The sequence below is a fragment of the Macrotis lagotis genome, chromosome 4 (assembly GCF_037893015.1).
Source record: "Macrotis lagotis isolate mMagLag1 chromosome 4, bilby.v1.9.chrom.fasta, whole genome shotgun sequence".
Classification (NCBI taxonomy): Eukaryota; Metazoa; Chordata; class Mammalia; order Peramelemorphia; family Peramelidae; genus Macrotis; species Macrotis lagotis.
This window is the reverse complement of record NC_133661.1, coordinates 255966891-255985362: the sequence shown is the minus strand read 5'-3', so window position 1 is coordinate 255985362 and position 18472 is coordinate 255966891. Positions and strand designations below refer to the sequence as shown.

General features: G+C 37.1%; 1 protein-coding gene across 3 annotated transcripts in view; it reads right to left on the bottom strand.

Annotated features, from left to right (window-relative positions):
- The window catches only part of SMOC1 (SPARC related modular calcium binding 1), a 208813-nt gene that overhangs the window by 6430 nt on the left and 183911 nt on the right, over positions 1-18472 (bottom strand). For all 3 annotated transcript variants that reach the window (XM_074235833.1, XM_074235834.1, XM_074235835.1), the window contains exons 8-10: positions 15386-15578; positions 14207-14289; positions 10846-10951 (exon numbers count right to left, since the gene is read on the bottom strand). In XM_074235833.1, the coding sequence (XP_074091934.1) occupies positions 10846-10951; positions 14207-14289; positions 15386-15578 (382 nt within the window). The remainder of the gene's footprint in view (positions 1-10845; positions 10952-14206; positions 14290-15385; positions 15579-18472) is intronic.

The following is an 18472-nucleotide window of genomic DNA, read 5'->3' as shown; positions in this document are numbered from 1 at the left end:
TCTAATCCATCCTCCCCCAACTTGACTATAAAGAGTAGAGGATCTTTCTCCCCAAGAACCCACAAACTGAGAGAATCAACCTGCCCAACCCTGAGCTAGATAGGTTAGGAGATTTGTTGTTGAACTTCCCCAGAAAGTCAGAGACAGAGAAAAGCATTACACCTCCTTCTAGAACAACGATTTTAGCCTTTTTGATGTCTTGGGCTTCCTTGGCAATCTAGTGATACCTGTGGACTGCTCCAAACAGTATTTTTAAATGCAAAAATAAAATTCAAAGGATCACAAAAGAAACTAAATATGTTGAAATAAGGCAAATGAGTTCGAAGACTCTAGGTTAAGAACTCCTGTTCTGATTCAATGTTTCTTGCTGGGTGTGTGTGTGTGTGTGTGTATGTGTGTGCATGTTTAGATACAAATCCCCACAAATGCTGTCTGGCAATCACACCTAAGTATTTGAAGGATTATTATTATGTGTCAGCTTCTGTGTTGGGTTGTGTGGGGATACAAATATATAAGTCATAGCCCTTCCCCCTCAATAACGTTGCAATAGAACAAAGTTAAATGCTAATTGGTTTTAGTACCTTGTATTACCATGATGGAGAGGAGGTAATGAGGCACAACAGTTAGATAACTTGAGTCCAGGTCTTTCCTCAGCTGCTTAGTGTCTTCCCTTGTGAAATAGCATTAATTATACTTGACAATGCCTATCACTCAAGGATGTTACAGGAAAAACATTTTGTTCAAGCGAAAGTAACACATAAGTGCATTTGTAGTATAGTAAAAAGTGTTGAAAAGTATTAAAAAATAAAAGTTCAGGCAAGGGAGAGATAATCATGGGTTAAATGAAGGAAAGAAGTCTTTCTAGAGGAGTTAGATCCTTGAGTTTCATAGAATTGTGTGTATGTATATATATATCCCCTTAATCATGGTGTGAATATAAAGTCATAAGGCTCATTCACACATGCAGGCATGCAGGATTTGGAAATTATCCTCTGCTCTAGAGTCTCACATAACTTATTAAATAACTTCAAAACAAGAACAAAATATGTCACTACCCTTAGCACACACATCCAATTGAATAGAGGCATCACATTTAAATGAACAGATTGTGTTGATAATTCTGGGCATGAGGGTTCCTTTGAATCAGTTAGGAAAGGGTCTGAATAAGGTCTCCTGATGGAATGTGACAAAGCCCAGGTCTTTCTGGATCCAGCTTTGGTTACCAACTCATTAAATGACTCTAGTTCAGGTGCATAGTGACTTGAAATCAGGAAGACTCATTTTCATGAGTTCAAATTCTGGTTTAGATACTGTGAGACCTTAAGAAAGCCAACTCCTTGTTTGTCTCAGTTTCCTCATCTATAAAATAAACTGGAGAAGAAAATGTTAAACCTCTCAATATCTCTGCCAAGACATTCATATAATACCAAGATACTTAAGATTTCTCACAGACTCAGTCAGGACTTAACCACAATCATCATTTGCTTTGATATTTCTGAGTGAGTTTCTCTTGAAAAGGAGTGTGAAGGAGTGGCTAGGTGGCACAGTGGATAGAGCACAGCCCTGGAGTCAGGAGTACGTGAGTTCAAATCCAGACTCAGATACTTAATAATTACCTAGCTGCGTGACCTTGGGAAAGCCACTTAACCCCATGGCCTTGTAAAAACCTAAAAAAAAAAAAATAATGGGTGTGTGGGGGGGTCATCAGAAAATTGGCAAGACTCACTTTGACAAAATGGTCTTCTTCCAGGTTCTACTAGAAGATGTTCAGTAATGGAAATATTATTACTCTTCCCAAGTCTACTTTTGTATGGTTCTATTAATTTTCCCCCTCTATATCAAGCCTAAATCTACCTCTATGCAACTTCTAATCAAGGCTTCTAGTTCAGCCTTCTAGAACTAAATTTTAAAAAAAAAGCAAATTCATGAAGTCAACATATCTCTTCTACTCAGAAATTTATCTATGAATACCTAGGTTCGGTTCCTATTGTTGCTTTTAAGAAATTAGAGGAATAAAGAATAGCATGTAATAGAAAGATTGGAGTATTTTTGTTCTATAATCTATCTCAAACTGTGTGTAATTCAAAGAGTTTACTCTGAGTAGAATCCAAAGGAGATTAAATTTAAATACCAATAAAGCTTCATTAATGCTAACCTTGGAGATTCTAAAACTGTTCCATAATGAACCTTTGGGAGTATTATCTGTATAGGCTCTATACAGTCCTTATAAATGGAAATTTTCTAGGGGAGACAAAAAGTTTGGTGAAGGCAGACTTTTGTCTTCCAAGTACATAATGATTAATTTGTAAGAATTTGCTGCATTTGTTACAGGAATTAATGGCATGTCTGGTTCCATGCATCTTATTATACAAGGTGAATACATGAAAATAATTTCTGTTGAGATTATAGTATTGTGTGGCTCCTTGTGGGGGGGGGGGGGAGAGAAAGTCTGTAGTCTAAGCTATAGCTCCGAAAATGACCCAGACAACTGGTCTACAATTTCCTTATGTACCCAATCAAGGGGACACTGAGGACGGAAGACAGAAAGAGTGATTAGATGCAAAAAAAAGTCTAACACTTATGTAGCCATCCTAAGCATTTCTAAGAAGGAGGGAGGGAACTAACTCTAAAGCAGTGAGGTTTACTGTCTGTCCCTCCCTTGCTAGGGGGAGGTCATGGGATCCCCAGGCAAAAAGAAGCTTTTCCTTTAACCTTTAGGATTAGCATAACGTAATGTCTCACCTAGAGGACTGAATAATAAAACCTCAGTCAGGGAAAGATGGAAAAGAGTGGGTCATCCGACCCACTGGTCCTGCCAAGGAAAGATTGCTCCCTCCAGCATGTGCTCCTAGGGCTCTCTCCTGTCCGGGTTTCAGCTGCTTAGTTGTCACAGCCCTTCCTTACCTTCTTTTAGATCTATCCCACAGAAATAATTCATCTCACTTTTCCCCATTTCACATCAATAGGCAACTCTTCTTAGGTAACCATTTCTTAGGAGTTAACATTTCTCCACCTACCATCCTCAAATTGAATCTTGCTTCTTGGTCATAATTTGGCTTCACTCAGATTATTTTATTTCAGTCTCTACTCCTCCCTCTCCTCCCTCCCTTTTTTTGCAATTTGATGGTGAAAGCCACTGCCCCCACATAGACTCACTAGAAACCTATCTGCCAAATCATGGAATCACTATGACTTCTAGCTGCAAGAATTCTAGTGCCGGCTCCTGCGCCAACCTTAGACAAATCACTTCCCCCAGCCCTAGTTAGAATTAGCAACACACACACTTGGACATTTTCCCACTGTTTATAAATTAGTACCTTATTAGATACTTATAAAATCCCCTTAACAGATGGTACAAAGTCATCGTGTCCTGTTTGACTAGTCCCAAAAGAGATTATGACTCATTTTAGGTTCATATAGAAAGTGAAACTCAAGCATCCTCACCATCATAATCAATCAAACCATGATACAATGGTGCCTCTTTACCATCCTTCTTCTGTCCCCAAAAGAGAACACAGTAATCCAAGGATAAGGAAAATTACTTCTAAGGGATAAGACTTCTGCTATTGTTGAGAGAAGACAGATTAAAAGCAGGTATCTACTAGTCCTGGCAGTCAAGACTATTGGCACTGCAGAGCTGCCAGAAGGAAAGAAATCTCATGGGAGAGGGGAGGGGAAGGAAATCCAGAACAATATTTTTGGGTAAAAATAGTCCCAACTTTGCTGGGGGGAAAGGTAGAGCCTGGGGAGAGTAATTATTACACCTCTGTGTTACTGAGGTATAGGTTTTTATAGGTATAGGTATAGGTATAGGTATTGGTTTTTTCAGTCTTATCCAACTCTTTTTTTTTAAAGTTTTTGCAAGGCAATGGGGTTAAGTGACTTGCCCAAGGTCACACAACTAGGTAATTAGTGTCTGAGGTTACATTTGAACTCAGGACCTCCTGACTCCAGGGCTGGTGCTCTATTCACTGCATCATGTAACTGCCCCCATTTGGGGTTTTCTTGACAAAGATACTGGACTGGTTTGTCATTTCCTTCTCCAGCTCATTTTACAGATGAGGGAATGAGGCAAACAAGGGGAAATGACTTGCCTAGGGTCACACAGCTAGTAAGTATCTGAGATCAGATTTATACTCATGAGATGAGTTTTCTGGACTCCAGGTTCAGCCTCTATTCATTTTGTCTGTTTTTTCCCCCCAAGTCAGTGGGGTTAAGTGGCTTGCCCAAGGTCATAGCTAGGTAATTATTAAGTGTCTGAGGCCTCATTTGAACTCAGATTCTCCTGACTCCAGGCCTGGTGCTCTATTCCCTGGGAAATCTAGCCGCCCTATCCACTTTGTCACATAGGTGCTCTTGTTAAAGGGAAGGATAATTCAGAAAGAGGAGTGTTAGGGAGGAGCAGGAATAGGGGAAAGAATGTTTGATGAAAACCAACTGAACCACATTGTTGACTGGGAAGCATCCTCCAGTCCAAGGAGAGACAGTCACAGACTCAACATAGTTTTTGCAAAATCTGATCAAGATTGAAACCTATCAGGGTAGTGGTTAAATTCTCTCAAGTCAAATCATGGGAGTTAGATGAGTGCATGTCAAAATGGAGCATACCTATAGATCTAACATTCCAGGAAGAGTTGGTTAGTAGGGAAAAAAAAGATTCTAGACCCAGAGTACATGGGTTAATTTCTCTCTTCTGATGCTTATTACTTGTGTGACCTTGTGGACAAGTCTCTTAATTTAGACTTCATTTGGTGGTCCCTCTCAGCTCTATGTGTCTGAGATGCTAGGTGTAGACCACTCCTCAAGGGAACATAGTAGAGGGAAGACCAACATGGATATCAAGTAGATGGAAGCATCACTAATACCTTCCAGAAAATCCCCCATGCTGTCATAGACTAGAATCCTTTTATCTTACCACCCTACCATCAGCTCTCAGAGTAATGCTTTCTAATTTGTTAAGAGGTGTGATTCACTGATTTCAAATCTTGATTTTGTTTAATTCTCTAAGGTTCTCAGTAATTCTTTACTGTTCAACAAATATGGTTGGCAGCTGCTCCTCCATAAAAGAAACTATAATCTTGTACTCTTGATAGTTCTGATGGCTGATACCTCTCAGCAAAAAAAGACTTGATTTCTTTTATTTTCCCCTCTGAAAGTTATGAAAATATCCTGGAGGCTACAAATTGTCCTCATTCTATAGCATTTATGCCACAGGAAGATATTTATTGAACATCTACTATATATATGTCACAAATATCTCATTTGATCCTCATAACCACCTAGTGATATGGCTGCTATTATCCACATTTTACAGTTGAGGAAACTGAAGCAGATAGGTTAAGTGACTTGCTCAAGGTCACACAGCTAGTGTCTGAGCCTGCATTGAACTCGGATTTTCCTGACTCCTAGCTCAGCACTTTGTCTACTATGTCACCTAGTTAATTGACAGGAGAAACCAAGAGATCTTTCTGATATTAGAAAAGACTATTTGTTTATATGATATCAATTTTCAGGTTTTAATTAATTGTATTATAGTAAAATGCTAATTATCTTTATATCTGTGGTTGAGCAAGTTTTAGGGAGTCCTTGTCTTCTTATGATGGGGAGTCTTATGAGGACCCTCCTCATTTACTTTCTCTGAATTCTGGAAATTCACCCTTCTTAAGTTTCCATGTTTAATTGCTCCTGTAACCTTTGTAAACTCTGGTTGATTTAAGCAACATGAATTCCAGGAACTCTTACCACAAAGCGACTTGCTTTGGCAAACATCTAAGGTCCATTTCTGCTGCCCAAGCACTATTCAGGAAGGTAGAAAGGGTCAGCCTGAATTTTTAACTAAGTAAACTTCCTAAATCTCTAGAGATTTACCAAACTCAGCTAATTATGAGGGCAATAGTACCAAACCCTTGAGAAACACCACATCAGCTATATTCACTTTCTTGCTGATGACTTCCCTCAACCTACCATTATAGATGATTACAGTGGAAAGAGTCAGGGCTGGCTATTCTACAGTGATTGCTTTTTTCCTGGTGAGATAAAAGTTCACATACACTCTACCTCAATATAATATTACTTTACAGGTCATTTACTTCTTGATGTTGAATTTAGCTGCTAGGCCTTCCCAACTTGAGGTCTGATGCTCTTTCCATTGCACCATGGAGCAGGAAGTCTTGTGACACAGTGGAGTGAGGAAAACCTAAGTTCAAATACAGCCTCAGACATTTATCATATATATGATCCTAGTCAATTCACTTAACTTCTGTCTGCCTCAATTTCCTCAATTGTGAAATAGGCATAATTATGTCACCTACCTCTCAGGATTGTTGTGAGGATCAGTGAAATGGTATTTATAAAGTATGTTAATAAATGAATGATTGTTCCTTTCTCTTTTATTTTATCAAGAGAAGAAGTGATATGGAAAATCTTTCTATGTTTGAAGATTGTAAATTTTACATCTACAAAATTTATGGAATTGTAGAATTAGTCAAACCTCAGAGATCAACCCATAATTTTTCCTCTGAATAAAATAAGTTCAAAATTGATATGGTGACTTTGCTGAAGGACTAATGGCAAAATTAGAATGAGAACTCTACCCTCTTAAAATCCTAGTCCAGTAGAATTAAAATGCAAATAGAGTACCAGGGCTTGATGCTCTGAGGAACTTGAGAGGGAAGGACAAGGCTTCCAATCATCAGCAAATGACCCCAGCTGGTCCTGAGATCCTCAGGCTTGACCGAAAGGCAGAAGTTTCCATGGAAATATCTATCTATTCTTACTTTTCCAAAATCTTTAATTGAAGGCAGGAGTAGCAGAAAAATGTAGATTCCTCCCTCCCTTCCTCACCCCACTTTTCCAAAATAGATCAGGAAATATACCAGACCAAATAATTATCAGTAAATTAAAAAAATCCAAGTGATTTTTTTTTCCACTACAGATCATGGCGGGGATGGGGAGAGAAAGATATCTCCAGTCTCTGGTTATGGAATAGTGCAGGAAAGTTCCATCCCCCAAATGTTCTATTGGAGGGAGAGAAACTGTATAGCAGGGCAAGAAAAGATCCTAGATCTAGTATGGAGGGGCCTAAACTTCTGTAAGAAGCAGGAATAAGTGCCAACTGGTAGATTTGTTGCCCATTAATTAGTTTGGTGTTTTAGATTCAGGGCAGACTAAGAAGGGTGCTTATACCTCAGATTGAATATTATGGGCTCTAATCTATGTACTGGACAAAAAAGCAAATATATAAGCAAGTGGCAATTGTATGAGTCTGACCCTAGGAGTGTAGTGGGGTCTTAATTCCAGCTTCTAGCTCAACTGAAATCTGCAGAGGTATACCCAGGGCAGGAATCTCAGGAGGAAGCCAATAATAAGTCATTCTGAACCAAGGGAGCTTTCCAGGTGGGTAATAGTAGCTGAGTCTTAAAGAGGTGCAAGGAAACTCCTAATGGAGCAAGTCCATAGTCATGTTGTTTAACCTCAAATCTAGGTAACAAATTTGTAGAGCTTAGACCAAGAAGGGGTAGCAAGCAGACTTTGCTCAGTGCCCAAGGAATAGCATAACATTCAACATACCAAAAAAGCAGCGGTAAACTCAGTCTAGACATTTTTTCCAAAAATGTTCAGAGCCTGACCCTATCATAATATCCAAGGAGATAAAGTAGGTTGGAAAAATGAGCAAAGAATCCCACCAGATAAAGCTATTGTAATAGCAGACAAGAAAGCTCAAGATATAAACTCAGAGAACAAAATTGCTTCAAAACATTATAGACAAAGCCTTTAATAAAAACTCAACTTGAGAACAGACTTCGTGAAAGAGATGAATGTTAAAAAATGTTTTTATAAAAGAAATGGCAATGCTAGAGAAAATAAATAAGCAAAGAAATGAGTTACTGAAAGAATTGGAAAACAAATAGTTTTGCATAAGAGGTACAAAATATTGTAATAAAATGCCTGAAAATTTAAATGAAATAGAAACTGATGATTCCATGAGACAATAAGAATTATTAAAGCAGACAAAAGACTAAAAAAATAAAAATGTAAGTGTCTTTGTTTAAAACGTAAAGTATTTTTGTTTAGCAAACAAAAACAACTGTCCTTATTATGATTAATATGGAAATATGTTTTACATGATTATATATAACATATAAAACTGCTTACTATTTTAGGAAGGGGGAAAGGAGGGAGGGAGATAAATTTGGAATTCAAAATTTTGTAAAAATGAATGCTAAATATGGACTTTATTTACCTTTGGAAAAAGAATAAAATACTATTAAAAAAAACCCCAAAACAACTGATCTGAAAAACAGATTGAGGAGAGATCATTTAAGAAAGGTTGATAAAAATCTATGAAAAAAAAAAGAGCCTAGACATCTTACTTCAAGGAGTCATAAAAGAAAACTGCCCAAATCTCATTGAACCAGAGAGCAAAATTAAAACAGAAAAAAGAAAAACCTCTTGAACCTCTTGAAAACAACCTCTTGAAAATAACTCTCAAATGAAAGCTCTTAGTCACACAAGTCACTATACAAAGTGAGATCCCAATACTGACAAATTTGGAAGTTTTTGCTCTATTTCTTACCTGGGCTGGTATGATCCTCCTCAGGGAAACTTTGTAGGCCCCACTTTCCATAATGAAGCCAGACTTAATGAGGTCACTGGATCAATTTTAGCTCTACTGAGAGCCCCCATGCCACCAGCCTCACCAGTTTTAGCAGAAGGGATTACCAGCATACATCACCATAACCTCCTCCATGAAACCTTTTTTTGATGTCCTCAACAAGTTTTGAATTAAATTCCTTCAAATATTTTGTTGTGCTCTTATATATCATAGTTACATACACCTCTCTTCTAGGTCTTAAACTAATCAAGGTTAGGAACCAAGTCCTATTTATCTTTGTATATTTGCACACCACCCAGCAGAGTGCTTTTCTCAAAGCAAGTGCTATCTATCTATTGCGATATACATTTAAATATAAATAGTATAGATATACATAGGTAGGCATATATGTGGATTATGTGTTATGTATAGTAACATAAATGTATGTATTTAGTTTAATCAAACTCAACTTTATGTCCTACCCTCTATTTTAATTCAAAACTCTGAAACCATTGAATTACAGAGCTTGAGATAGATGTTACAAGGTTAGCTGAAGGCAGACAATTTAAATTCTAGGCTTAGGATCCTAAAGCTTTTGTCTTCTCTATCAAAGAAAATGATTTTCATAGGGTAAAACAAGTATGGTTAAATGAGGCAATATTAGACGTACTTAGCAAATTTAAATGAGTTTGTCTCATTTAAGACCATGTATAGCTTATCCCAGAATAATGAAAACATAATAGATGAGATCTCTAATTATTATTTCTAACCACTGAGGAATTGTGGAGGATGACAGAGGTACTGGAGACAATGTTCCAATTTTCAAAAAAGTGATAGAAAGGTAGATTCTGTAAACCACAGAACACTGAGACTGATGTCAATGCTCAAAAAATTTTCTCCAACAGATTAAGTGAATGACTTATTAGTATTCAGAAAGAAAAGTAAGGAATTATCATGGATTTACTGAGAAATACAAAAAGTGATAGACTTCAACATCTTCTCTAAGTTGCTAGGTAGAGAAAAGTTTTCAGGTCATTATTTAACTTTCTGTCTGGTTTCCCATCTACTATCCTGGTATTTCTACCACCAGACTTCAAATGCTTGCCTAGTGCCCTTTGTTTTCTTATCCTTTTTTACCAACTCCACAGAACCAAGGAAACCTAATATACCTGAGATTCAAAATGAAGGCATTTACAAGAGATTCCAAAGAAGGCAAAGAATTTGGGGGTTTAGTCAATAGTAATCAGGTCCCAAGTCTCAATTCCCAATATCATATCCTCTTAAGCTAAGGGAAATGGGTTTCTGAGCCACCCACGCTACCTAATAAAGCAAGGTCAAAATGAAAACTTCTCTATATAAGCCACAGGGTTGGGGAATTTTTTTAAAGGTTTGAAAATTCCTTCTTTGATTGAAAATTTGAAAATCAAATGAGATTTTTGTTCTAGGGATTTTTTTTCTGACCCACTCCTCAGATTTAAAAAATATAGTTGAAGCAATGATAAACTCACTTGAACTTAGGACAATTCATTTCTCATTAAGAAAATAAAAAAAATAACTTGTATAGCCATGGGACCTACAGAAAGGGATTTTCTCATGCTCAGTGTGAAGGCAGAGAAAAAATCTAGTCCTTGGCCACAAGAGGTACATCTCTTGAACTGGCATGCTATAAACTATACAATCTGAAGGTCCAACCATATGAGAAGGGCAGTTTGTTGCTTGAACTGATCCATATAAGAGAACTTATAGACCAGGATTTGAGGAGGGTGAGCTTCATGTTTCTTCCAAAGACAGTTTTGGATATCTTGTCAAAGAGGCAAGAACTATGAATTTGACTTTGGGAGCATCAGACAGAAGTGCTGTTTCCAATGTGAAAAGTCACACCAGTGTATGGTAGACCTAGGCTTAAAATTCTTTCTGAAACCCTGTTCTTCTGGAGTTCTGCATAGTATTTCCCAGCTCTCACCAATTACATCCTTTCCATTATGCATAACACCCTTTGCTTCCATTTAGAGCTACTCATGACCTAATACATCTATTCTCATTCTCTACTCTTATTTTATGAAAGAACAAGGTGATTATTGGCAGAATACTAAAAAGCTAGAGGAATACATTCTGATAAGCCAGGAGGAAAGAGAAAAAGAAAACTTTTCAACTCGAGGTAGTCATATAGTGAGAAAAAAAAAGATTTACTCTATCCCTAAACCCCTCATACTCTTCCCAGCGTTCTGCTGAGTTGAAAAACTCATACTCACCTCCCACCTCCAGTGGGTGCTGCCGAGTTAATGGCCTGAACCATGTCTGTTGTAAGGGCATCTAACAAGCTGGTGATAAATTCCATTTTCTTCCCTTCTGGACAACCTACAAGAGGGAATGAGAAGGGAAAAAGAGGATATTAGATATCAGCTAGATAAGGAAGCTACCTTTTCTGACTAGAATGGAAGAATCTTTGCATTAGAGAAACTTTAGAAGTCATCTAATCCAGCCTCTGATACTATGTGAAGGAACCCCTTCTACAATAGTCTTAACAATATCTGGTCACCTTTCTATAGTGGCAACACATTTCATTTCTGGAAAGCTGACTATTTGGGGGGGGTCTTCATTATTTTGAACACACACACACACAGAGGCACAACTGAACAACAGTAAGTGTTCTCTTATTCAGGTTAGACATTTCCAGGAGAGGAGAGGATGGAACACGGGGCGGGGGGGGAGAGTGGTCAGATATAACACATTTTCTTTTTTACTTCTTGCAAGGGGTTGGGATTGGATGGTCTGTCCGGGACCATAGGGCCAGGTGGATACTGGGCCTAAGGGGTGGTAGGGGGTGCTCAGGGCTTCTTGGCCCCAGGGCCAGGGATCTGTCTGCTGTGCCACTCAGCAACCCTATAGCAGAGTCAGAGTGAAAGGAGAGAGAAAAATATAGTACATGGTAGTAGAGGAATATGAAAGGAGGGAGTTGCAATCAGCAATGGCAACAGTAGAAAAATATGGAAGTAACTTTTGCCATGGACTTATCATAAAGAATGTGGCCCACTCGTGACAGAGTTGTTGGTGTTGGAACAAAGACTCAAGCACATTTTTTATTATTATTATTTTTTGGGGGGTGCAGGGCAAATGGGGCTGGGTGGCCCACCTGGGGCCGCATAGCAGGGTGATTGTTGGGTGTCTGAGGCTAGATTTGGACCCAGGTGCTCCTGGCTCAAGGGGCAATGCTCTGTCTGCCACCTAGCCACACCTACTATTATTACTATTTTATTTTATTTTATTTTTTTTGGTTTTTGCAGGGCAGTGGGGTTCGGGTGGCTTGCATGTCACACAGCTGGATGATTGTTGGGTGTACGGGGCTGGATGTGGGCTTGGGTGCTCATGACTCCAGGGCTGGTGCTCCGTCCACTGTGCCACCTGTCCATACCTACAATTATTACTATTATTTTTTTCTAATTTTAATTTTTTTCTCTCCCCTTTACTTTATCGCTCAAGTGAGTCTATTTTTTTGGGGGGGGGGAAGGGGGTATTTTGTTTACTCTTAAACAAGAATATTTTATTAATGTATAAACACATTTCTACAAAATGAGAATAAATATTAAATATTAAACATTTCCAGTTCCTTCAGTTGATTCAATGATTTCATGCCCCCACACCAAGTTAGTATCTCTCCTTTAGATGAACTCTAATTTGTCAATATTTTTTTGTGAAATGTGGCACCTAGCAATAAAGACATCCTTTAACTGAGGTCTGACCAGGGCAGAAGAGAATGAAACAATCCCCATATATTCTATGCCTATTATATTATCATATCTTTCCTTATTCTTCCTTGACTAGGCAACCTGTCTTCTGGGATTTTTCCTCCCTTCAAATGTTTCAATGCCATTATAATGTTCTTCTGTCTTCCATGGGTTAGTACACTAAGCTGGGACCCTAAAGCTCTGGTGTTCCTGACAAATAAACAATGTCAAGTTTTGTTTTCCCCTCAATTTACAAGGCCTGGGTATTTCCCAAATCTTTCCCCTGGAGATGCTAACTATAAATTCAAGCTACTGTGAACCATATAAAGAATGTTCCAAATTACTACTTTTCAGTGAAATGAAAATTAAAACAACACTAAAGTTTCTCCTATCAGTCTAGAAAAGATAAGAAATGGTGAAAATAATAAATATTGAAGACTATGAGAAGACATTAATGCACAATTGATAGACCTGTTTATTCCAGAAAACAACTTGGAATTACAAAGAACATTAAAATGTATATTATCCCCAACTCAGTGAAATCATTACTAGGCATATATTCCAAAGAGGTTAAAAATAGAGGAAATGATATATATATATATATAATATATATATATGTATATATATATATATATATATATATGCAAACATATTTATAGAAGTACATTTTGTAGTTGTAAAGAACTGTAAGAAAAGTGACTTTTGATTGATCAATGGAAGAGTAAATTGTTATAAATGAATATAATAGAATATTATTTTTCCACAAGAAATGGTGAATATGAAAATTTGGAAAATTTGAAAATATTTTTGGCAACTGATTCATCATTTTATTGGTGAAACAGGAGAACAATTTATATGTTGATCACAATAATGTAAAGGAAATTAACACTAAAATATATCAGAATTCTGATCAGTACAATGCCAATGGTGACTTCAGTGGGGTGAAGTATGTCTCCCCAGAGGGGAGCTGAAACATGTCTCTTGAAACATTTCTTTTTTGCTTTGTTATAAGGGATAGTTCTATTTGGGAGGGAGAATATAGGATTGCAATGTGTGTGTGTGTGTGTGTGTGTGTGTGTGTGTGTGAGAGAGAGAGAGAGAGAGAGAGAGAGAGAGAGAGAGAGAGAGAGAGAGAGAGAGTTTATATGTAGGTTTATAAAGGGAATAAAAGGCAGGGTCTCTCATGTTAACTTTTTTCCTACTTCAGTTTGACTTTGTGCTGCTATCATGAAAAATCTTTTCAACATTGTACTTAAAAAGGGCCAATTCTAAAAGGGGCTCCTCTTATGATACACAGTTTCACAGTCTTTGGTTGCAAGAGTCACTATTACCAAGGAAAATATATTTTTATGTAGAACTTAGAGCCCTGCAGGGCTGGAACCATTATTATTCCAAACCACATGTTTCTGACCTTGTTTTAAGAGGGGAATACCAAAAAAGTCAGGTGAAAAACTCTGGGCAGAGATCACCTCTGGAAGCTACTGCATTTGCCTGGATATGCACAATTGAGTCCAACCACATGCTATTTGACACTACAGAGTGAGTTAACCTATTACCTAGAAAGTAGGTGACAATTGCCCATAAAATGAGAGACTTCTCCCAAGCTGAATCTGGCTGATATATTTCATGCAAGCCATGTGACCTATTTAAAAGAGTACTTATTTAAAAAAAACCAAATTGAGTCATTGCTACTTTTACATTAATAGACCTTCTTTCTCCATGGGGCCCCATATACTTAGTTTCTCATTCATCCTGAGGTAGGTCAGTGGATAGATAGGCAGTCAGCATAAATACCAGGGAAAACTGGGACACAGAGAAGAAGAGATATTTTTCAGTGAAAGAAAAAGGGAGGAAAAAAGATGCACATAAGAGATGAGTTTCATCCCACCTGGTAGTTCTCTTTCCTTAAATGGATCATCCATCTCTGAACTCTTTGACCTGGCATCACTCTCACATACAGGAGTCTCATACCTGGAGAAGATAAAGATGTGTTTCTGTTAAAACTGGCTAACAATTTGAAGTTTTGTTGTTGTGGTTTAGTATTCATAACAGAGCATCCAGTTCTTATTTTGATAATCATACATAGAGTTATGAACCAGACTGATTATTTTAGAAAATCAGTTGAAATTATTAAAAAAAATCACTAAACTATATATTGTCCCCTAACTAGTAAACTCATTATTAGGCCTAAACTCCAAGAAGGCCAAAGATAGATACCAAAAGAGTTACATAAACAAAAAATATTTACAGCAATACATTTTTTAGTTGCAAAGAGCTATAAGGAAAGTGGATTCTCATTAATTGGGAGATGGCCAAACAAATTGTTACAAGTGAATATAACAGAATCTGATTTTGCCAGAAGAATATGAAGAATTTATAAAACTTGAGACTATATGTAGTAATTGATTCAGCATTTTACTGATGAACCTGAAGGGCAATTTATGTTAATCGTAATAATTTCAAGGAAGCCACAATCTTAACAAATTTCATTAGAAATTATCTCAATTGTCCCTTTTCAGTGGAATCACAAAAGCTTTTTTTTTTCACAAAAGCTTTTTAAAAAGATTATCCTGGATTAGACAACTGATTATTGATTGATGTTTGTCCTTTGTTTTCAAAGAAGACCATGACATCTGGAGGTAAAGCCACAAGTATATGAATTGGATTTGAGTGAGGGGCTGCTGTGTTAAGTCACCAGCCTCACTTTCTCCTCTGGAGCCATCTGGGTCCAGTGGTCAGATATGAGTCAGGATGACTGGGAGATGGCCTTGGTTGTGAGGCAGTCAGGGTTAAGTGACTCGCCCAGGGTCACATAGCTAGTGTCTGAGGCCAAATTTGAACTCCTGACTCCAAGGGCAGTGTTCTATCCACTGTGCAACCTAGCTGTCCATAGACAATTTAAGCACCAATGAAGCCTCCACAAAATCCAGGTAACAAGATTCATTGGATACTCATTATAAAGGGAAGGCTAGTTTGGGGGTAACATAAACAGATCTCTAACACTTAGTATTTTTCTAGTCCCCAACTTCTAAATCAAGACCTAAGGCAAGCAACTTGCTAGTCTTACCGTGTGGAAGTCCCAGGAAGTGGGCGTCCTGTGTCAACCAGGACACACCAACAATAGCCAGTGGACTGGTGGCACTGTACTGGCTTATAAAGCCCTCCAGGGGCACATTCTGGGATAACGATACCCTCCCGAGGGTTCTGACGAGCCTCTTCTAGTGCACTCTGTCTTTCCTGGTCGCATGAATGAACTTTCTCTGTAAGAATCAATAGAGACAGATATCATTTCATGTATCTACTTACTGGGTCAAGATTCCAAACTAAAAGATGAGAACCTAGCACAGATACATGAAAAGGATCAAGTATCAAAGAAGTGCCATAGAAATCTTCAATGTTGGACCTGGCTTTTGCTGCTAGTACCAGTGATACCTACAAATATGACTAATGTCTACCAATTTAGCAATTATTTTGTTTTTTTTTTTTATCAATTTCAATTTTAATTATTTCACCCACCCTGGAAATATAATGGTCATTAATGGGCCAGATTCCAATACAATCACAAAGAAGTTTAACCTACCCGATTCCCTCTAACCTGGACTAGTGAGCACCTCATTAGGCAGATTGAGACCTTCTTCTACAATATGACCACCACATTGATGATGATGATGATGATGATAATAATACCATTTATAAAGTGTCTACTATGTGAACAATAATAATAATAACTACCATTTATAAAGTGTCTACCATGTGCCAGATATTGTACTAAGAATTTTATAAAAATTCTATTGTTTTATATTCACAAACTTGCTCTTATTATCACCCTATTTTACAGATAAGTACATATAAGTAACTTGTCCAGGGTTATACAACTAGTTATATTTCTGAGTCTGAATTTCATTCAGGTCTTTCTGACTTCAGGCTATTCCCAGCATTCCCAAACTTAATATGGACAATTGATCAGCTTTAACGCACATCACAGAACTCCCAAGTGATCCACCAGCCTCAATCTTCCCAGCAGCTAGAACTATAGACTGCAATCCCATTCATGGTGGTCTCTGTATTGTTTTTAAAGTGTGATTCATGAAAGTGAATATTGTCTTCTACTGAGGAACTGAAGTCTTATTTCTCTATCTTACCTGTAAGATTATGGTCCATCCCCTTTTTTAAATGCTAAAAATATATATCTAAACCTCAAATTAGTATTATTTACAATGGGAAAACACTAGAAACTTTCCCAAAACATATAGAGTTATAAAACAAGAATGCCTTTCGCCACTATGTTTGATTTGTTTGTAGAAACGCTAGCTATAGCAAATAAGAAAAATAAGCTAAAGGCATTAATATCAACAAAGAGCAAAAAATAATTATCCTTATTTGCTGAAGACATGAAGACTTGTCAGAGAATCAGTAAAAAATTGACAGCAAAGAAACTTCATTAAAGCATAAAATAAGTCCACCAAAAAAAATTGCCACCATTTCCTATAGCAATAACAAAATGTAGGAAAAAATAATCAAAAGGAAAATTTCATTAAAAAAGCCTAAACAATACATAAGACACCTGAAAGTCAATCTAGACTTAAGACACAATCAAGACATTTAAATACAAATATATAGAGAACTCTTTAAAGACTGGCCCATTAACTTGCATGACATTCATAAAGATGGGGATGGTGATCATGGTTCTTGAGAACCTTGTAGAATTCTTGGCCTGCCATATAAAATACAATTTATCATGATATGAATATACAAATTATTATAAGGTATATAACAAAAATGAACTAATGATGGAATTTTATTCAAACATGTAGAGACCCCTAAGACACCACTTTCTTTAGAACAAAAAGCCCTTGGCTAACAAATCAGTGTTATTTCCAGCTCTTTATTTCAAGGTCTCCTAATCCTACTCTTTCCAGATTAAAGAACCTTTTTCTTGACAGAGAAAAATGAAAGCAAAGTGCCTAGACAACCTATAAATGCTGGTCCTAGATAGAAAACCACTACCCGTCAGTTCCTATGATGCCTGAAAAGGGGGGGGGGGAAGAGTAGGGAAAGTTGACAAAATTGACTGGGGACTCAGTTTCTAAACTTTAATCTTTGTGTTACCTGAAGTAGAAACCTTGAGTGCTTTCCAAGTTTACTCAAATACAAAGATCATTTTTTAAACTTATTTATTAACTTATTTTCCTGACTCACATTTTAAGATACAAAAAATATAACACAAGAAGAGAACACTGGCCACCCCCAACCCTGCCATCAGTAACTTTTAACACCATTTACATTGAATATATATCATCACTGACATTCTCTAATGTCTCAGTATGGAGAGAAGATGATATTCAATTCTCCAAGGTTATACCAGTAGATTACAAACTCCAGCAGATCTTTTTCCAAGTAAAGAAGGCTTCAAGTTAAGCTTTACAATAAATGGAGTGACTATTTTCCTAGGACCAGTTTAGCTAAATTGCATGAGACTAGAGGATTGGTCACCAGGTGATAATTATTTTTGGCCACAGCAGCCCATAAAGAATGTCTAGTGTACAGAAGGGCTCTATCCACATTAGTGGAGGTAGCCTTAACACGAATGATATCATGGATATTTTTAAGTGTTGAAGTTTATGTAATATAAACTCTCTGACTGGAGCTTTAAATTAATGTATTATATAGACCCCCATTCTGAAGTAATAAATGTGACTGAAAGAAAAATGAGAAACTGGAAGTTAGAGCTTTTCACACAGAATAAAATATGAGAAATGTAAATTTCTATCATCACTATCTACTTCTTATGGACATGTGAAATAAAACCCTTATTAATAAAAATCTAATTTAGTAAGGAGGTTTACTTCTTATTAAAAGATAAGAACAATGGTTTTACACTTTGGATACTACTGAGAATTTCTATCAACTGCTGACATATTCTCAAATGTTTACAGAGAGCTTGTGACTCACAGGTCAATCAAACTGTCACACACAGAAAGTAGCATGGAAACTGAAAATAAAAGTTTCATTTAGACTAGAAGCGCAATTTGAATTAGTAAAAAGAAATACAAGCTGTAGAATGCTTTTTTTTAGGTTTTTGTAAGGCAAATGGAGTTAAGTGGATTGCCCAAGGCCACACAGCTGGGTAATTATTAAGTATCTGAGACCAGAT